Raw genomic sequence first — 20,156 nt, 5'->3', positions numbered from 1 at the left:
ATTTTATTCGACGAAAAAGCGAGAAGCAAAGAGGCATTCTTCTTTCTCATTTTCTTTTTTTTTCCCGATCTGTTGTCGGATAAAAACGTTTCCGTAAGAAAGCCGACGGTGATAATCACTAGGGAATAATATAAGAAGAAGAGAGTAGAGAAAGAAAAACGTCGGCCGTTACGAGTCTCTTTAAAAAAAAAAGAGAGAAAAAAAAGAAAAGAAAAAGAAACGATAGAATGATACTGTCGCATAATAAACAATACGATGCATTTGCGTACGTAAGTGCAAACGAAGAACGAATTACAGAGACTCGGCTTATTCACTTTTCTGGACGTGTTTCAACTCGAATGCCATTTCGCCTTGATATACGATATCGAGGCGAGGTGGTAGAAGGCTCATCCAGAAGCGCGCCCATAAAATATTCCGTATGCGCATGAAATTGATTTTCCGTCTGCATGGAAAATGCGCTCTGCGTGGCTCTCGTGTTGTACGATCGCGGAAGGACAAGAAGAAAGAGAGAAAAAAAAAGAAAAAAGAAAAATATATCGGAGAATTACTTGAAAAGAAAAGAAAAGATAAAAGAAATAAAAAAAAAAGAAAGGAAATTCGATCACATTCTGGTCCTTCCTAAGTTATTTGGAAAAAAATTCGTTTCCCTCGCCTACGATAAATTTACCAAGTGAACGAAGGCAAATATTTTCCTCGTTTATCTTTTTTTTTTGTTCTTTTAGTTCTTCCTTCATCCAGCTTCAAGCAATTCGTTCGACGAAAGAACGATGAGAAAAACGATCGTTGCACGTCGATCCAATTTCTTTCTCTTCGTCTCCGAAGACCGGAACACACACCGTCGGCGTTCATGCATTTTTCGACTCGACTCAGTGGAAGAAACGTCTCAGCGTTAAATTAAATTCAACGAACGCGGAAGCCACCGAACGATATTCCAATTTTTCTCCTTCGCCATCATCGCGCTACCTCTTTTGTTCCTATTTGTAATACCCCAGAAAGACCGAAAGTCTCTTTTCTCTTCTCTCTCATCTTTTTCTCTCTTTTGATGACCTCGTCTCGCCATGTACGTATTAATTTTCTCTGGCGTCGATCATGGACACACGTCGAACGACCGTGATATCGCGAGAAAAATTCGTTCGAACGTTCTCCAACGAGATTATCAGAGAGAGAGAGAAAGAGAGAGAGAGAAAGAGAGAAAGCTCTGCTCCTCTTTAATAATCTTTGTTTTCTTTTTTATATGCTTGTGTACATATTATATCGAAATCATTTTAGCAAATACATGCTAAATCATAAGGCCAAAGATAAAACAAACGGTTGGTATGAAATCTGGCACATGACGTAAAACCGCGCAATTTTCAAACGAATAACACTATGAACTGAACTTGACACCGGGACTGAACAAAGAAACTATGTCAGCGGACTGCGATATCTGCGTCTTAAGTTTCAACGAGAAAGAAATAAGCTGAGCAAAGATCAGAGAGCTCGACTATTCTGTACACTCGAAACGTAGAAGTTAGTTGCATAATGTTGTTAACGATAATAATCGTATAGATTTCTCACTGTCGAAACATATGCAGTTTCTACAAACATTATTTTCCTTCTTTACATCCTAGTTTCAAAAAAATCTCTCTTAGATATTACATTCGCGTATTATTTCATTTCTATTTCATTTCAATACCATTTTAATAACAGTTCTCTGCTTAGCCTATATCCAACTATCTATTACATACATTATCCAATCGAAAGTTATTTAATTATACTTGTTCGTTAGTTTCCATATCTTTCTTTACTTTACTTTATTTTACGTCAACGTTGCCATGGATGCATAAGAAGAAATAAATATTTATCCATCTTAAGTCTGTTAGCCTCAAATAGCAATCCGTGGATCATTCGGTCTTTTCCGAGGGCAAACGCAAGCAACGCGCAACGCTTACTACGGAGTAAAAGGAATGGAACTCATTACTCGGCTCTGGGGTATTACCTGACTTTATCGTGAAAAACGGAAAGGGGGAGAGAGAGAGACAGAGAGAGAGAGAAAGAGAGAGAACCAGAGAAGGGATAAAATGTTCGAAAATGGTGCATCGAAAGCTAGTGGTTGCAAAGAGATAGAAAGAGCTCGAGAGGTGGCTGCTTTCAAAAGGACTCGGGAAGCTCTTCTCTAAAGAAATAGGGAAAAAGAAGGAGAGAGAGAGAGAGGGAAAGAAAATAGTACATAGATATAAATTTCACGGCATTCGAAGAGTCTGCTTCCAGACGCTTTATTTCAAGCAAACCACGCCTCGACGATCTGAAATAAAAGGTTAACGATACCGAAGAAGCTCCACGATCGCGTCTGTAAATCCATCTTTTCCGGCATTTGTGAGAAGAAAAAGAGGGAGAGAGAGAGAGAGAAGAGGTGGAGGTCAAGAAAAGCTAGAGAAGAAATAAAAAAAAAGCTTTCCTTTCGAATCTCGAGACACATGCAGAAGATGAGGAATTCGAATATATCCGTCAGTTCGGTAGATTTAAAACCTTTTTTATGAGCTCGCCGTTCATAGAAACTACTTTCGTAATAGTATACGATTGAAAGAGATAAGAAGGAAATGACCGTTCGTTCTCATAAAGAAATTTTTTCGAAATTTTTTACGCAAATACGTATTCACATTTTCTTTTAACTTTCATTTGCGAATGATAACATTTTTAGGAGGAAGAAAATAATATTTCTATCTCTTCCATGCTAAAATTAAACTCTTTGATGTTGTACGAACAAAATTTCATAATTTCAATTAAATGAAATCTCGAAATAAAATAAAGAAAGAGATAGAGAGCTAGAGAGAGAGAGAGATTTAATCGATAACGATTTAAGTGGCTGACGTTATTCTACCTACGGATGGATAGATATATGCGAATAAAGGGGAAAGGATAACGCCATTTCTGCGTGGAATTATGTAAAACTATGCGTTGCGACGAAAATTACAGGCTTTAAAGAATTGCATGCTGAAATGGTCGGCGCCGAATAATCGGTGAAATCACGTAGAGAAATTATTCCTCTGAGCATATCGAGCGAAAAGAAATTATACGCAGCAGAGAGAATCGATAAAGGTGTAATTAAGTAAAAAGGATTAGCTAGTAAATAACAAGGATGAAAAAGAAATTCTATTGGTCAAGAATGCGAGTTGGAACGCATGTAAAATTGAGAATGACTGGACGATATGTCGTTGTACATAAAAATGTCTATAGATATAGGTATTTTCGTATGTATATATAAATGCTTTTACATATTTATATAAGTGCCTACGCTCGTGAACATTCTCGAGCACTATTGTTTACAAAGTACTAGCATGGGACGATTTCAAACAAAGAGCTGTGATCGATCGTACGCGTTTCAAAGCAAAAGAGAAAATAAATTCGGAAACGAGACGCTACGTTTGTACGTGTGTGTGTGTGTAGTAGCAGTAGCAGTAATAGTAGTAGTAGCAGCAGCACATATGTTTCTTTTCATTTTATTTTTTTTCTAAAAAATACTAGTTTGTTAAAAAAATTTGCTATTCATTCGAGACGTTCTCTCTTTAGAGAAATTATCAAAGATTATCACCTCGGGACATGTTCGACGCTCGAAAATACTACGAAGAAACGAGTTGCGGTAAAATGCTGATTCGTACTCGAGGGAACTCTATCGGTTGAGTAACTCGAAATCGCGTTAAAAAGAATACGAGATAATGCAATCAAAAATCGTCGACGAAGCTTTTCTCTTTAAAAACTGTAACGAGAATGATATTCAATTACGTATAAACTATTTATTACAGAATGAACCAAACGAAGCGTTACAAAGTGTTCTCATCGATTATTTTTCGTTGAAATTAAACAAGACTAATTACAAGTAAATTTAGGAAACTTGTTAACGCTTTATTTGGACCACCTTACGCATATACATAATACATAAAATATAATATAAAGAAGATGACATTTTCTCGTTGTTTGTTAGTTATCGACTTACTTTTATGCCTGGAGAATCTCCGAAGTTTCTTGAAGAAAGGCATTTCTATCGGCAAGATGAGAGAGAGAGAGAGAGACAGAAAGGAGAAAATAGAGAAAGAAAGAGAGACCGAGAGAGGGCGTTCCGAAAAAGTGTACGAACTGTTTCTTTTTCACACGATCGATCATCTGTTCTGTCAAACAAAGATAAAACAACTTTGAAAATCGTTTGCTCGCGATAACCGTGCAATCGCAAATAAAGATGCGAGGAAATGCGTCCTCGTCCGAGAACGAGCGAGACCGAAGTGTCGACTTCTTCTCCTTTCGCGTACTCGTACTTTACTCTCAACTTATGTATATATGCTTGCGCGTGTATGCGTGGACGTGCGTGTCTCTTACTCGACAGAGTTTACTACTCCGTAAGCGTTATACTACGTTTCCATTTACTATCACCGTCACCACCACCACCATCACTACCGCCACCGCCACCGCCACTACCACCACCACCACCACCACCACTCTACGAATAGACGACGCCTTTATTCAACATCTATTCAGAGCTCGTAACACTGCGTACGCACTTGGAGTTGTTGTCCGTCACCATTCGCTTAGTGACACTGATTGTAAACGGAGGATCAATGTGATGTACGGGATACCATTGATCAATGAGAATCAAACGTGAGGTAACTATCGTATTTCAGATCAAAGAAAGATATGTGCTATGAGACTTTTCAATTTTTTTTTATATAATTGCTATTTTCGCATATTAGTAATGTTCGTGTTCATCAAATTCATAGCCGCATTTGTTATCTTCGAATTGATAAGACCACAAATAATTTGGTTTTTATCTCTTTTCTTTTCCTTTTTTTTCTTTCTTTCTTTTTTTTTATTTTCTTTTTTCAGAAGATTGTGGACTAATAAAAATGTGACTTGGAGTTATTTCTTATCTTTGTAATTCGTTGTAAGAGTCGAGATAAAACGCTCGTTCTTGTGAACTTCGCAAAAAAGGTTCGTGAAAAAGAGATAGCCTTGTAGAAATAAGGTCTACTAAATATCTTCTTTATTTATTCGTGAAGCTTCTTTTTATTAAGGAAAATTAAAGAAAAATAAGGGAGAGATACGAATTTGCGCGTGAAGTCTCAGAGAGTAATGTAAATTAAGCTGTAAATGTAAAAAAAAAAGATTTTGACGATTTTCTAGCTAGCAGCGAAACGAGATGATACGAGATGATACGAGATGATTCAAAAAGTTGGAAAGGAAATAGGGAAAAGATTGAAGAGAGCCAATGAAAGGAATCCTCTAACGGGGGATGGGTATAATTGGCGGGAAAACTTAATTAAGTCGTCGAACGGAAGTTGGTAGAGCGAGTTGGAGCTGGCACCTTCAAACGAAGAAGACGTCTACGACGATAGAGCTTCTCATAAAGGAGCTCACTTAAGAACGGTGAACCATAGCAACAATGATCTTCGAAGAAAATTTACATAAATTTATTTTCTCGTTGAATTCGATCTCGTACAAAGTGCAACGTTCACTCCTTTACCCGTTCGTCGCCTATTTCCTGCCCGTTTCTGCACGTTAATGAACGATATGAATAAAACACGATATACATACATATTAAATATCAAATACTAGCCATCAGTTGGTTCGTTCTCTCTGTTTCTTTTTTTTCCTTTCTTTTTACAGTTTCTTTACTCGAAAGATACGTTCACTCGTCGTCGGTTCTCTCTCGAAATAGTAAATAGTAGATAGTAGTCGGCATAATATAATATACGCTTCTGAGCACTAGCGGCAGCTTCTATTTAGAACAATCTATTTCCATTATAGTATTAAATTCTCGTCGTATAATCGTGCCAAGTATCCACTCTGCTTCCGAATGAAATTAGTCAAGCGCGTTATTATACTAGGTTCAAAGTTCCTTCAACACGTGGGTCATGAACTTTGAACTTTATAAGACTTCCGGAAGAATGTAAAATTCAAGCATCGCAATGATATAAGAAAAAAGAAGACGATTCAAGGAAGAATCGATAAGAAACGATTAACATTAATTAATAAAAAAACGAGACATTCGATTTATATAATGGAATCGATGCTACGAATCTACTCTCGCTTCTTTTTCTTATATCCATAGATAAACGTGATTTAATTACTCCGCAGTAAAGTAACGCTCTTGCCAAACTTCCCTTACGATTCCCAATTAAAATTCGTGGCCTTCCTCGACGAGACGCAAGAATATCATCAACCGTGAAGAGAGAAAGATAAAGAGAGAAGCTTAAGCCGCTTTTGGTTAAACCAACTATTATATCGTGACCAAAGAGAAAGCCAGCGTCGAGAAACCTAGCCGTTGGCCCGGTTACCTTCGTCCTTATGGATTTCATTAAAACTCAAGCTGAGAAAATTTGAATATTACTTAACGAAAAACCAAACTCGCGAGAGCTCATCGCACGAAATATATAGGTCGCGATATATACTTCGATATTTTCGCCATGGTCGCAAGACCGTTCCTATTAAAAAATAAACAAGAATGAATGATCGCCAAATTAGTATACCGACGATCTTTGACCGACGATTATCGAATCAATTCTTCTTTGTACTCCGACGTGTAAACATCGAAGCTCTCTCTCTCTTTCTAAACGTGACTATTTCGAAATTAATACTTTCGGTAATTTTATATTTATTTAAACAATAGGACTAAACTAATATTTAACTAATAGTACATTCGCTTAAACGTTACAAAGCACGGAACATGCGTTAAATATGAAATAGTTTTTGCGAAGCTCTCTGAAGATGTCTTAACGAAGACTTAAAAGAAGTATATTTCTATATCATACATTTCTTCGATAATTTATACATTTGCGTAAATATTTGTGAGTAGATTCAATCTTGGGTTCCGACGTAATTGTCGCTAAGGTACGGTCGTGCTCAAGTGGTGATCGAAGCTTGCGACGTTGGGACGGTCGAATTATGCGTAAATCGGTTTCCGAATATGCGATTACGCTCAGAATTGCACTTTTAGCGTTTGAGATTTGAATTCTCTTGGAGCGATGATTACGTTATTTTGATTTTTTAATAATGATAATAATAGTAGTAATAATATAAAAAGTAAATCACTGTGGATCTCCAGATATAGTAACTTCCGCGTGGTGAGATCTTATAAGATACAAGTACTACCAAGCGAATAGCCACATATTTTCAAACGTTTCCAAAATCTTTTCTTTCTACTTTTAATTAAAAATAAATTGTTTTAATAAAATAAAGATAACACGAGAATACGTAAGAGAATTGCGTATAGAAATGTTATGTTTATGAGCTGATTAACTTAAGTTAATTTCAAAATTAGATATTAAACATTTTTTTCTTTATCGTGATCGAGAACGTTTTTTCGATCATAGAAAGGATCGAGTAATCCTCTGAATCGTCGCAAGATGGCCGTAAAATCCGCATGAAATTGGATCACAGAAGTTGGGAAAGGGCTCTCTTCGAGACAGGAACTTTAATATCCGAAGATAGCGAAGGATATGTATGTACCTCTGATGCTTTTCTTAAAGTTCGATAAACGCCTACGATACTAATATTTCCTGTCGTCGATCTCGAACCCACAAAATGCTCCTGGCAATGCCTATGACAGCCTTTCGAAAACTTTGAAAAGTTCCTTTTACAAGGTGAAGACATTTTTCCACAAGCGTGCTCAACGCGACCTTTCCTATCGTTTCTCATATTTTTCATGAAAAATAAATGGAAAAAGAAGAAAATCTGCGTACCGTCTTATTTATGTACCTACGAAATACATACATTAGATATTATGTATACCTAGGATAGAAAATAATATAATGTAGAAGCGAACCAGGAGCGATTATAAAGCGCGGTTAACCGTTATCTAATTGATAGGTACGGTCCATTGATTCCATGTTACAGAGAGGGTGACGTTTAGAAAACTGCATATTAGAATTATGATATAGAAGCAGAAAGGATTGATTTGCGATCTTCTGTATATACTTCCTTTTTCCGTGCGACGTAAAGAAATGACTAAAGAAGAGAAAAAGAAACACAAGAGAGAGAGAGAGAGAGAGGGAGACAGTGGATCTAACGCAAATTTGAAAAAAAGAAGAAAGAGTGAAATAGGAGAATGTAAGTTATCGATCGAAAGTAATTCCATGCCCACGGATCATTCTCTATTCCGTTGTATTCATGAATAAATGTCGCCGATGACGACGACGACGACGACGACGACGACGACGCCGTTACCAATTCGTAATCGCATTTTAAAATGCGAAAATGAGCTCGACCCCGTTTTTGCTGTAGTGTTCACACGCTGATTACATTTGCCCAATAGACAGAGGATAGTACGTACGCGTGTGTGTCTACATATATACGTACATACGAATTTAATCAACGAATTTGTTCAACGAATAGTTTTTTCGTTACGCCTTCCCACGCGATATATATATATATATATTTATATTTATATATGTATTTACGTATATAAAACGTAGCTATTTGCCGTTTGACCAGAATTTACATTGTAAATTCTACGACATCAACTGACCCACGTAAATTTTGTCAGCGCACGAAACTCGCCATGCGATCGATCTTTTAGCGACGAGCGCTGAATAATGCAAAAAGTGAATAAGAAGAGGGAAACTGGTGTTAGTTGTGAATCGTGCGTTCAATTTTATTTAACCGCAACGTCATTTATTTTATGTATCGCTTTTACTCGATATCTATCTCCTGTATTTTACGTAACGCAATCCCCCTTTTACTCTTTCTCTCTACGTACATACATACATATATACATATATACATACATATATACATCTTTTTTGCTCCCCTTTACCGATTTCAAAGAGGAACGTGTCTCATTTATTCGTTCGATCTCTTTTTGCCAGCAGTAGTCCCTGCATCGATCAACCGGTCTCTCCCTCTCTTTCTCTCTCTTTCACTTTCAACGTGACTGCTTCGTAATCATTCGGGTTCTACTAATTAACATTCCGTGCCCGACTAATTCCGTCCGCACATCCGACTTGTTCCTGACCATAGCAATGGCGACTTCGAAAGCGTTAAACGTTCACGTAGTTAATTACAAATTAACGCTGTTCGTAAGAACCGCGACAATCTAGCTTTATTAGTTTTACATGAATTCTTTCTCTCTCTCTCTCTCTCCCTCTCTTTCTCTCGGTCTCTTACAAACATATTAAGATTCCTTCGAATTTTCAAGATATCGTTCATGTCACAATAGCGTCAAAAAGAGATTAACTACGTTACACGGTTCATTAGTCGCAATTGAATTACATTCGATCGTTGCATAAAGAAAGACGTAAATTTTCATCTATAGAAATGACCGAACGGATACGTTTGAAAAAGAAATTATACGAAGGTGAAAGAAAAACGAGAAAGAAAACTACTTGTTCGCGATGGAACTTCGATACCTCGAACGGATGCTCCACCTTTCTTTTGCCTAATGAAGGAAATGAAGGGTGAAGAAGAAAAAAATAGAATACTCCAGAAAGAAAGAAAGAGGAAGCTTTTACGTAGAGTCTAACGCGTGCAAATAAAAGCTTTCTCTCACGACGAAAGCAGTAATGAAATCCTCTCCACCACGAGGGTGTCGATATTGCGGTCGAACAATTTATCGATCGATCGACTCACACCGATATTATTTCCATGTAAATTAAATCTAGAATGGACGAACGAAGTGCACGCGATAGAATAGTTTTGTGGTTAGCGAATATTTTCGATACGAGACCCTATTGGTAACACTATATCGTTCTCGACGTTGAAAGTAAATCGGTTTATCGATCGTATCTCGACGATCGAGAGAAGACAATTTCTGTTTTAATTTCTTCATTCTTTCAATTCCTTCTTTCTTATTAGTTTCTTTTTTTTTTCTTTCTTTTCAAATTCTCCTTTACTTTAGTGTCAACAAATCCAAAATGGAATTTCCACGGTGCTATCGCGTAATTGAACTCTGTCGCGTCCGCAAACGTACCGGAACGTGTCACCGTCCCCATAAATCACAGCGTAATCGACGTTTTAACCGCAAATACGGATAGCACGAAGCGCATCGAAGTGCTACGTTCAGTGAATAATTTCACCTATCGTATGCTCTCAGTTTACGAACTTCCAATCTCTGATCTCGTGACTCTTTCTTTCCTTCTTTCTTTCTTTTCTAAGCTATCGAACGAAAATCGTCGATAGAAAATATAATCTAATAAATTCCAAATTAACGACGGATTAACTCGTTATCCAAATATTTTTGATTTCTTCAACTAGCAATAATTTCAATGTACGTAACATCGTAACGATGCTGGGTAATATCGACGATCTCTGTCGAAAAATATTTCAATACCTGTGTATTCGAGATAAAGGTGTTTTCGGCCGAGTTAAAATTACGAACGCATTGTGCTTTCAAAATCACGAATAACGAGTAACATAATACGCACAGTCTGGCACAATGGCATGGCTGTTCGTCGTTGATACGAATGAATCGAGAGTCGGGTATAATGCAATTTCCTGAAACAGCGACCGTACCAAACGTGCGAAAGAGGAAGAAACAAAGAGAGAGAGAGAGAGAGAGGCAGGGAGAGGGAGAAGAGAGACTGGAGGGAATCCGGGTAATATTCAGTTCATTACAAATCCGTACGATTTCGGGCCAAGTTTGTAAAGGGGCGCACAGCTGCACATTTTCCTTGCATTGTGCAGCCATCGGCTTGGTCGATGGTTTCCTCTCGTTTTTTACCTCCCTTCTTTGCCTAGTTTCCTGTTCGTTGCAATACGCGAACGTAGCTATCGTTGAAATGAAATTGCAACGGGGCACTTTGCAATCAGATATGTACTTATATGTACCAAATACATAGATTTAGATTTTTTAACTTGAAAGTATGTTCGATACAAATTTGTTTATTTAAATATATCGTATTTTTTAGATACATCATTCGTTGCTAAAAACAGAAAGTGATAGGTTATTTTAATTAGAAAAATAATACTTGCAATTTAAATTTCTTCTCAATGGTCCTTTGAAATACTTACTGGGAACTTCTTGAAATCATTTGATTGACAAGTTCATTGATCAAGCTACGAGTTAACGATCAATTATCGGACATTCAACACCATCTAGCACCGAAATTCTTAACCAATGTTGGAACCGCTCCAGGTAATAGACTACTTTTTCTATGTTACCAACACGTATTATTTATGATGCGTAATAAGCTGATGTATTTGGCATTTTGTACATTTATGTTTAACATACAACTATTTTGATACAAAAATTTTATCTTAAATATTTAATAAATAACTATATATAATTAACAATGAAATTGCATTTTGTTAATATTGCTTATGTAAAGTACATACAAATTCTACGAGTTTATAGCTCAAACGAAGAAGACGTTATAAATAGATATACTGCACGTTATTGATACATCTGACATAAAATTACAATCTTCTATAATTATCACGTTGTTGCGACTGAGATCCTGCTGTTAAAGTTGAATAAATAAATGGTAAAATCGAAGCTAAAGCTAAGCAAAGGCCGATTACCGGCCGATACCACACCCATGCAAAACCAATTACTAATAAACTAATGGACATGGAAACAGACATTGTTAATGACTCGATTGCTATTAATCCACATAAGAATGTTGAATTAAGTATCAGGGTTTTCAATATATTTGCCAAACAAGTTGCTGCCAAAAATAGGACTAACCATCCTAGTCCTCTGAAAATAGTTATGCATTTCTTTTTTTAATGTTTCTTAATAAATAATTTCATAAAGATGATTAAACATGACACGCGTATAAGATATGAAAATATTAAAAGAGAATAATAATTGTAAAAGATTACCTGATACTCCAAGTTCTCCAGTAATTGTGCATGTGTTCCAAGTGGAACATTTGATCTACTGTCATTTTGTGTTTCCTTTGAAGTAAAATATCTTCCCCGTGCGATGTGATATAAGGGACAATAACTCCTTTCTCCATCATGCCAACGATAGAATAAATATCACCTTGTTTACCTGCGTACGAGAATTGTATTCTAATGTCTCCCACCTATAAAAAAGAAAAAAAAATACGATAAACGTATAAATATTGTATAGATATAAAAATGCGATATCAAGGAGATACCTGGGGATTCCACAAGTCTGTGCTATGATAATACAACCCAGAATGCATTTTGATATCTTTACGTTCCGGTCTTTCGTCGCTAGTAATCTCAACAAATTCATTAAATTTCTTCTTTAATTCTAATCCAAGAATAAAGGCTCCAATTTTAACCTCATTAGCAATCTGTATTTGACTTTTGATTGGTATTTCTTTTGGATTATGATGTCCAGTTCTGATATAAAAATGATCAGAATCTATAAGCTTATCCTTCCATTCTGTCGTATAATAATAATGTTTCTCTTCTTCCGTTACTCCACCAAAACTAAAATAATATTTCATTTATATAAAGAGTATTCAACAAGTTATATTTAACATCTTATCAAATACAATACCTTCTTTCTTCTTCGATCTCGACCCATTGATACATCTGTACTCTTCTTTTTAATTTAACGCTTAACATAATAATGCCATGATCAGGTTCAGTCAATGGTTCTGATATTGATAATGATCCTGAAATATGTATTAAACGACCTTCAAACTCTGGTAATAACTTAAATGGATTTGAAAGTACTGCTACATTCTGTAAAGCTTCGTCCAAAGAATACGCTACTTTCACTGCCTTTCCCTGGAAACAATGGAAGTTTATTCGTTGTATAAAAAACCTTACAGAAAACATAACGTATAAATTACATACTTCGTTCCAAAACAACAGGCACATCCCAGTTGCAAACAAAATAGATCCAATGATGGCAGTTAACCATGATTCTCTAAATTGTTCTAAAACTGACATTGGGACATTCATAGGTGAAGGTTGTCTTCCATTAATTCGATTTTGATGTATTGGTTCAACATTAGCTCTTTGCTGTTGTCCATTTTGCTACAACATATTTAGATATTAACATTAATTTTTCAGTAAAAAGTATAACCGATTACTTATAACAGAAATACGATTCGAAAAATATACATAACACTATTATACGTGTATATATATATACATATATATATGAATGACTAAGCAATAATAATGTTGTAATAGATTTTTTTTAATATTTACATTTACACGATACATCCCCCAAATTCATAAAACATGATAAACATTCAATACAATTTTCCTTAATATCCTCTGTTTTAAAGGATATTAAGGTCAAAAATTGTATATAATATCACTGTAAGATATATATATGCCTGTATATACATGTGTTTGTGTGTGTATGGGGTTGGGTGTGTGCATATATCACTACGAGATCGAATGTGAAATGTTAAAAATTTTTGAATCTTATCCTATCAAGTTCTTGTGTATTACCCAATAGCGTCCAATCATATGTTTGAATCTCAGGGAAAAGCAAATTTTCCTATTGGTTGTCATTATATAATCGTGCTGCAACATATTTCATTAAACGATTCATAATGTAAAAAAATATTAAACATTTTTTATTCGCTCTTTTTATTCTCAGACAAATGTATCTCTTGTAAAATCTTGCAAAAATTGTGTAACATTTGCAAAAAAACGTGCAACATGAAGAAATAGTAGCACGAATTAAGAAATCGTGTAATATGCTAAAGGTACGCCAGATGGTGTAAAAGGCAATAATAGATACGAGTTTACTTTATTGCATACTACGTACAATCACAGGACAAAACAAAGTTATGTTATCGTTTATCAGTCTGAAGCGGATCAGACCTCATTCTGCATGAGGTACGTGTGGTCGTAGTTTAATTTGGTCGATTCTTAGTCCGTAAGTTCGTAAGTTTGTGCGTTTTAAATTTAAGTTGACATACGAGTATGATATCAAATAAAATATTTTTTTAGAAAGATAATTAAATTTTTAACAAAGCAACTCTGTTGTTATATATTTTAAACGTATAATATCATTGGTTATGTCAAAAATATATTTCGAAAACACGCAACATCAACAGTGTTCATTAACATGCAAATAGAAATGTTTTATATTCAATCAGCAAATGATAACTTATAATTTTATCATTAATGTTTTATATTGAATATTTAATATATAATCATTCATATTAAATCGTTTTTTTGTTGAGTTTATCAAGCATTATCTGTGTTGACCTTTTTATTTAGAGGTTTTGTGATAATCTATGAGTTCTTCTTTAGTTTAAAATTCGTCTAATAATTTTTGTACGGTTCTTGAAACTTGTCTTGTAAAAAATAATACATTAATATTTTATTCCCAGTTAAATGTACCAAAACTTCTCTTCCACTATGTTTCATTATATTATTGATATAAATATTTGATTGTTTTAAATCATATATTTATATAGATCAATATATAACGTATATTTCTAGGTCCAAAATAAATAAAGTACTTCATATTGCACTTTCTAACGAGTACAAGAAATAAAATATATTTTTTTACAATGTATTGGTTAAAAATATCTCTTATCCTATGTATGTTTGGACTGTTAAAAGACTTCAGACCATCCGAGTCATTTGTAACTGATTATTTGACAGGACCATGGAAGAATTTTACGCATACACAAGTTTGTGAGACCTTTCAAATCTGTTAGTTAATAATTGCTCTTAAATATTTTATTTTAATTATATGTATATTAACTTTCAGGTCAATCAAGAAATTTATCCAGTTAGTACATACAGTTATTTTTTAACTCTAGTAATTATATTTTTGATAACAGACTTTGTAAGATATAAGCCTATTATTATATTGTGTTCACTCTCTGGAATGATTACATTTCTTGTACTGATACTTGCAAAAACTGTACCAGTAGTTCAGATCACTGAATTCTTTTATGGCCTGTTTCTTTCTTCCGAAGTGGCATATTATACATACATTTATGCAAAAGTTGATAAGAAACACTATCAAGAAGTGACAGGTCATACAAAAGCTGCTTCCCTTGTTGGACGATGTATGGCTGGAATTATAGCCCAATTGACAGCTTCTTTCCATATTTTAGATTTCCATGAATTGAATTATCTTACCACCGCAGGTATCTTTTGCAAATAACAAGTCAAATATGTTATAAAGAATTTTATCAGTAATCTAGAAATTGATATCATTAGATATATTTTTTAATCGCACCAATGTATCTTAATAACGTTGATACGATAAGATTATTTATAAACAAAATTAATTTTCTCTATGATAAAGAAATCGATCAAAGTATTATTGATCGGCGAAAAAGATATTTTTTGTTTCAGCGTTTGCCCTCGCCACGGTATGGACATTTTTTTTACCATCCGTCGGTCAATCGATTTATTTTCATTCGCCTATTAACGATCAAAATGTTATACCCGCACCAGCGGATACCGCGAAATCATTGGAAAATGATAATTGCTATGAACTCGATCGTCAGAAACAATCGGAATATAATCCTGCGAAGGAAAATGTTTTCTCAACGTCTTCTAAGTTGAAACGTGCATACGCGTTATTATGGCAACATTTTTTAAACGCTTATACACATGGTCACATTGTAAAATGGTCCATGTGGTGGGCATTTTCAACTTGTGGCTATTTGCAAATAACTAATTATGCCCAGCTTTTATGGCAAACGGCTGTTGAATCTTACGATGAAATCTATAACGGAGCGGTAGATGCTTGTTATGCAATAATAGGTAAATACATTAAAAATTTTGCAAGATCTATTAGAGACTAAATAAATAGAATGATACGCGATATAAGCAATATGTTATTGTATGATCTCAAGAATTTATGAAACAGTAACATTTCTAATTAGGTGCTTCCACCGTTTTTATCATTTCGAAAGTACCACTGAATTGGCCAGTAATAGGAGATATCATATTAACATTATTTTCACTTATGGAGGGTGGCTTAATTATATTGTGTTCCTATAATTATAATATTTGGGTACTATATGGTGCTTACATAATATTTGGAGTGATTTATCACACCATGGTCACTGTTGCAAGGTAATTCTTATTTAAATAGAATTTTTCATTTAATTCATGCTTTGTACCTTATTATTTTATAGTTTCGAGGTTGCGAAATATATATCTGAAGATAGCTATGGTTTAATATTTGGAACAAATATCTTTTTAGCATTATTGTTCCAAAGTTTGTTAACGTTAATAGTTATTAATGGAAATCTTGGAAATACTATCAGATCCCAGGTAAAAGAATATACATACGTACATATATATATATATACACACACATATATGTATGAATGAAAATCTAAGACATTAATCTGCTTTCATACCGAATATTACAATTTTATCGTGCGATAATTAATTTTTTGTTTTAGTTTTTCATTTATGGCTGCTATTACATAGTTTTGGCTGTGATATTTTTAATAATAGCTATATTTGCGATTGTAAAACGTTATAAAAGCGGCGATAAATTTGAAATATGGTCAAAAAATAAGAACATTCGAAAGTCAATAGATAACATCGAAAAGAACGAATCGTTTAGTACAAATTCGACAGTATCTAAAAATGATATCTTAACTCCTCATTCGGAATAAGTATTGCGGAAATTAATAATTATAAAAAAATGTATAATAATTTCCTTCTTATATTATCCTTGTACGTATTCTTTTACGTATTCAACAGACAATTTATTAAGAATGAACTATCTATTAAATTTAGTCAGATAAACTTTGTTATATCAACGTATAATAATAGAATAATAGAGTTATCAAATTTTTTATAGCTTTTACTATTAAAAAAAAAAAAAAATAATAATAATAATAATATTTTAACTTTAGTCTTAAAACTTACGCACATGTAGTATGGAATACGAAAAGAACAGTATTCGTATTTGTAAGGTAGTAAAAATATGTAATATTATAAATATTACGTAGCGAATCATCCTAGATGGAAATGAACATTTATAAAGAAATTGACATTCATGTCAGAAAAAGATATTACTTTTTAATAGATTGTGTTATTAACAAACGTTTATTTTAGGCAAAAAGTCATTTCATTATTCTCGAGACGCGAAAAAGATAAAAATTAATCATACATTTTAAAATAATTTGACGGTATTATTTATTGCGGCAAATACCCAAACGTCAATGTATTAATCTTTTGCGGTTGTTATATATGTAAATAAAAGTAAGAAGAAAAAAGATAATATCGTCGATATAATATCCTCATTGCTTAACTCCTAATTATTTTATGAGCAATGTTTCTTTGAAGTAAAATTATGTATGCTCGTACGATCAAATTGAAAAAGAAGACAAACGAATGAACACGCATAAATTTCTTTATATATACATTGTAATATATATATAAAATAAAGTAAATATATCAAGTCTCACGAGCAGTCATCGGTATCAACGAGATAATATTTTTTTGTACTTGAACGCATCACAAAACAAAGGTGATACGTTTTATTGGAAAACGCATTATCGACAGAAACGTAGTCTTAATCATCGAATCTTGTGGGATTTTCCTTCGGATCGCGCTGCAATTATATAGAGTCAATTAAAATACATAGATGATCAGAAACGTGCGTATAAACATCTTCGATGAAAACCGAGGGGAGGTCAAAGCGACGAGATAGTAAGTACGATTTGTTTATGAGGCATCGAGCATATAAAACAACTAACGACGTTGCCTGATGCCGCAGTTTGTAATACTACGCGAGTGCAAACATATTACATTTTTACTCCTCATCCGGCATTGTAATTAGTATCTTTGGAAAAAGGCAGCTTATATAAAAAAAAAAAAAATTATCCATAAAGCAAGAGAGAAATCATGGTGCAATTTCGGGTAAGACAATCATTTCTTAACATCGATAAGAATATGATAATTGTATTGTGTCGACGATCTTCTTTGCATTCAAATGAATATAATACATAAATATATATTTATACGCGTATTGTCTCGTGCGTTATCAAAAAATGGTCACAGATGAAATTACATCGAGCATCAATTTTTGATAGGCTATAATTATCGAATCGATAATGAAAATCAATCATGTTCTTTAATCGAACTCATTGATTTCATCGCATCGTCGTTCAAACGGAATAACTCGCGTCAAAACTTCGTCGTCGATATAATTTCACGCTTCACAATTATTACGCGAGTTGGACATTGAAAGATCGTATTGTTGCCATCTATTCTTATGTAACACCGAAACAACGCATATCGAGAAATAGAATAAAAATGAAAACGTTTCTATGGATCAGCTATATTCTACATGGAATGCAACTGAGAATATATAAAAGACAGTTCTATCGTTTCGATATAAGAAAATTTATTGATCGTAAATTAGAAGGTAATGACGAAAATGGAAAGTCCCGGCTCGGCATTGTTCGACAAACAAAACGATCCCACCGATGATATAATCGATGATAAACCCTAATTCCTCGTTGGTTTAATTAGATCGAAAAGAGATTCGATTTTTAAACAATGCATCCAAAAAGAAAATATAACGTCGTTCCCGATCGGACGTCTATCTCTACGTACGAAAAAATGAACGAATGAATTCGAATCGATCAGATTTATCACTGCCGAGATCATTTTTATTATTTCGAATTTAATCTCCCGAAGATCCGAGTCAACGTTTATCTCTCGAGACTTTGTTCGAGAGTTCATCTGCAAGAAAATGAAACGCTTTAAAAGGGTCGCCGAGTTTCGCGCTTTCTCCGCTTAAGGCCAGTCTCTTAAAAGTGAATGCTCCTCGATAGAAAGGAAGAAGAACGACGAGTCTGGCAAAAAGAAGATATGTATATTTATATGTACGAAGAAAAAGTAAATCGATACAGAAGATAATCAAACGTCGAAGGTCACAACAATCGTACGTTGTAACACGAGATTGCTCTTTCGTTCGAATGAAGAGATTAATACGTCTATATTGGTCGTTATCTGCAAGCAGATAACAAAGAACAAACGAATAAATCGATCGATTTTTCGCGCGAAAAATCGCATCGGTAGAAATACCGTTTGTTCCAAAGGAAGAATTTCCTAACAAGAAAACGATTACGATGCCGGGCATTTCCAACGTTCAGGAAGTAGTCGTAAATACGCGAAGATCGTAGTAGGTTGAAGAAAAGAAGTGGGATATAAAAAGAGAGAAAGACGAGTCGTTCGAATGGTTATAGTCGATGGAAGTATGACGAACGTCGACGCTTCGACTTCTTGGTGGGGTTTATAGAAAACTACCATCTCTCCTCCGTACGCCTGAATCGTCGTTGTACTCTCAGTTCCGTTTAAAACAGAACAGAGAACGGTACGTTACATTTTTTCGCCGTTTCTACAACAAAATCTAATAATTTTTCTTCGCGTGATAACTTATCAAAGAAGCAAAACGAGCAATGTCCTTCGAATCGGTAAGTCGAGCTTGAAATCGAATTTCGTGCAAATTCTCTCTTACATCGTATACTTGATTCTTTTTTCTTTCTTTTTTTTTTTTTTTTTAAATATGCAAACCAAGTTTCCATCATTAAACAATATTAAATGTATGAAAGAGTTGCAGCTAACCTCACAAAGTTTTCATGCTTATAAACACGGACGCGCCACTCGATCTACAACGTTATCAAATATTTTAATGAATTCACGAACACGTGGTTCACTTTTAAAAACGAGCAACAGGAATGATTCATCAAACGACCGTAATCACTTTTGAAGCTTCAAAGATATCGGGCATATATTCGATATAATGTCGCATGATTCTTCACCCTTGTATATCAATGGTCGTATATTACCGATAAGATTTTTAACGTTACACGCTCTTTGAACAAAGATCATTTGCCTAAACGTATCCGTAACATAATAGTTTATTTAAATGATATGATACTTCGGTAGCGAAACTCCTCGCCGCATCGCCTAACCTCTAACGATAAGAAAGCCGCACCTTGATACAAACTCACCGCACTTCCTGCAATTATCCACTTTGTTACACAAATTCCCTTGCGAAGGTGTTTCCAAATGATACCGATGTCCTTCTTTCTATTTCTCTACGTAAGTGCGCTTGTACGCAATAAAAAAGGCGGATACAGAGAACGCAAGAACCGTTTATACGGAATTCCCATTCGTTACGTCGTTGTAACTCTGTTGAAAACAACGCAACGTCTTTGTCAAAGTTGTCATAACAGTTTGTCGATGTGACTCAAGCATTCAAGTTAAAATAGAGTATATTTTAAGAGTGTGAGAGAGAGAGAGAG

The 20,156-nt window shown here is 34.4% G+C and overlaps 4 protein-coding genes across 16 annotated transcripts in view; 2 read left to right on the top strand and 2 right to left on the bottom strand.

Annotated features, from left to right (window-relative positions):
• The window catches only part of LOC127068058 (low density lipoprotein receptor adapter protein 1-like), a 40,961-nt gene extending 36,598 nt beyond the window's left edge, over positions 1-4,363 (bottom strand). The window contains exon 1 of the mRNA XM_051003701.1: positions 3,974-4,363. Within this exon, the coding sequence (XP_050859658.1) occupies positions 3,974-4,016 (43 nt within the window). The 5' untranslated portion in view covers positions 4,017-4,363. The remainder of the gene's footprint in view (positions 1-3,973) is intronic.
• Positions 1-20,156, top strand: part of LOC127068041 (serine protease inhibitor 88Ea-like) — a 31,901-nt gene that overhangs the window by 8,338 nt on the left and 3,407 nt on the right. Inside the window, exon 1 of one of the 7 annotated variants that reach the window (XM_051003644.1) lies at positions 17,404-17,550. The exons of 1 other annotated variant lie outside the window; for it this stretch is intronic. Coding sequence is in view for 4 of the 6 variants with exons in the window: in XM_051003642.1 (XP_050859599.1) it covers positions 17,746-17,760 (15 nt within the window). In the remaining 2 variants the exon portion in view is untranslated. Of the gene's footprint in view, positions 1-17,403; positions 17,551-17,594; positions 17,761-17,873; positions 19,323-20,156 lie in introns of those variants that run through there. 5 more of the 7 variants (XM_051003642.1, XM_051003643.1, XM_051003641.1 and 2 more) reach the window with 5 other exon arrangements.
• On the bottom strand, positions 11,134-20,006 carry LOC127068048 (transmembrane protein 43 homolog). Of its 4 annotated transcripts, none has more exons than XM_051003678.1 (7): positions 19,863-19,930; positions 13,351-13,425; positions 12,742-12,924; positions 12,440-12,672; positions 12,069-12,369; positions 11,788-11,993; positions 11,134-11,662 (listed from the first exon to the last, which is right to left on the bottom strand). In XM_051003678.1, the coding sequence occupies exons 2-7, from the start codon at positions 13,411-13,413 to the stop codon at positions 11,380-11,382; spliced, it is 1,269 nt and encodes a 422-aa protein (XP_050859635.1). In that variant the 5' UTR covers positions 13,414-13,425; positions 19,863-19,930; the 3' UTR covers positions 11,134-11,379. The 4 variants fall into 4 exon arrangements, with proteins under 4 accessions (XP_050859635.1, XP_050859636.1, XP_050859633.1 ...); XM_051003679.1 differs by lacking the exon at positions 19,863-19,930 and adding an exon at positions 13,673-13,722; XM_051003676.1 differs by lacking the exon at positions 13,351-13,425 and having other exon boundaries at positions 19,863-20,006.
• Positions 13,657-16,666, top strand: LOC127068037 (thiamine transporter 1-like). Of its 4 annotated transcripts, none has more exons than XM_051003632.1 (7): positions 13,657-13,743; positions 14,356-14,549; positions 14,630-15,014; positions 15,226-15,639; positions 15,762-15,954; positions 16,017-16,155; positions 16,290-16,666. In XM_051003632.1, exons 2-7 carry the CDS (start codon positions 14,427-14,429, stop codon positions 16,506-16,508), a joined length of 1,473 nt encoding a protein of 490 aa, XP_050859589.1. In that variant the 5' UTR covers positions 13,657-13,743; positions 14,356-14,426; the 3' UTR covers positions 16,509-16,666. The 4 variants fall into 4 exon arrangements, with proteins under 4 accessions (XP_050859589.1, XP_050859586.1, XP_050859587.1 ...); XM_051003629.1 differs by having other exon boundaries at positions 13,671-13,783; XM_051003630.1 differs by having other exon boundaries at positions 13,726-13,828.

The sequence above is a fragment of the Vespula vulgaris genome, chromosome 12, assembly GCF_905475345.1.
Source record: "Vespula vulgaris chromosome 12, iyVesVulg1.1, whole genome shotgun sequence".
In the NCBI taxonomy this organism is placed as follows: Eukaryota; Metazoa; Arthropoda; class Insecta; order Hymenoptera; family Vespidae; genus Vespula; species Vespula vulgaris.
The sequence above is the reverse complement of the archived record's forward strand: the minus strand, read 5'-3'. Positions and strand labels throughout refer to the sequence as shown.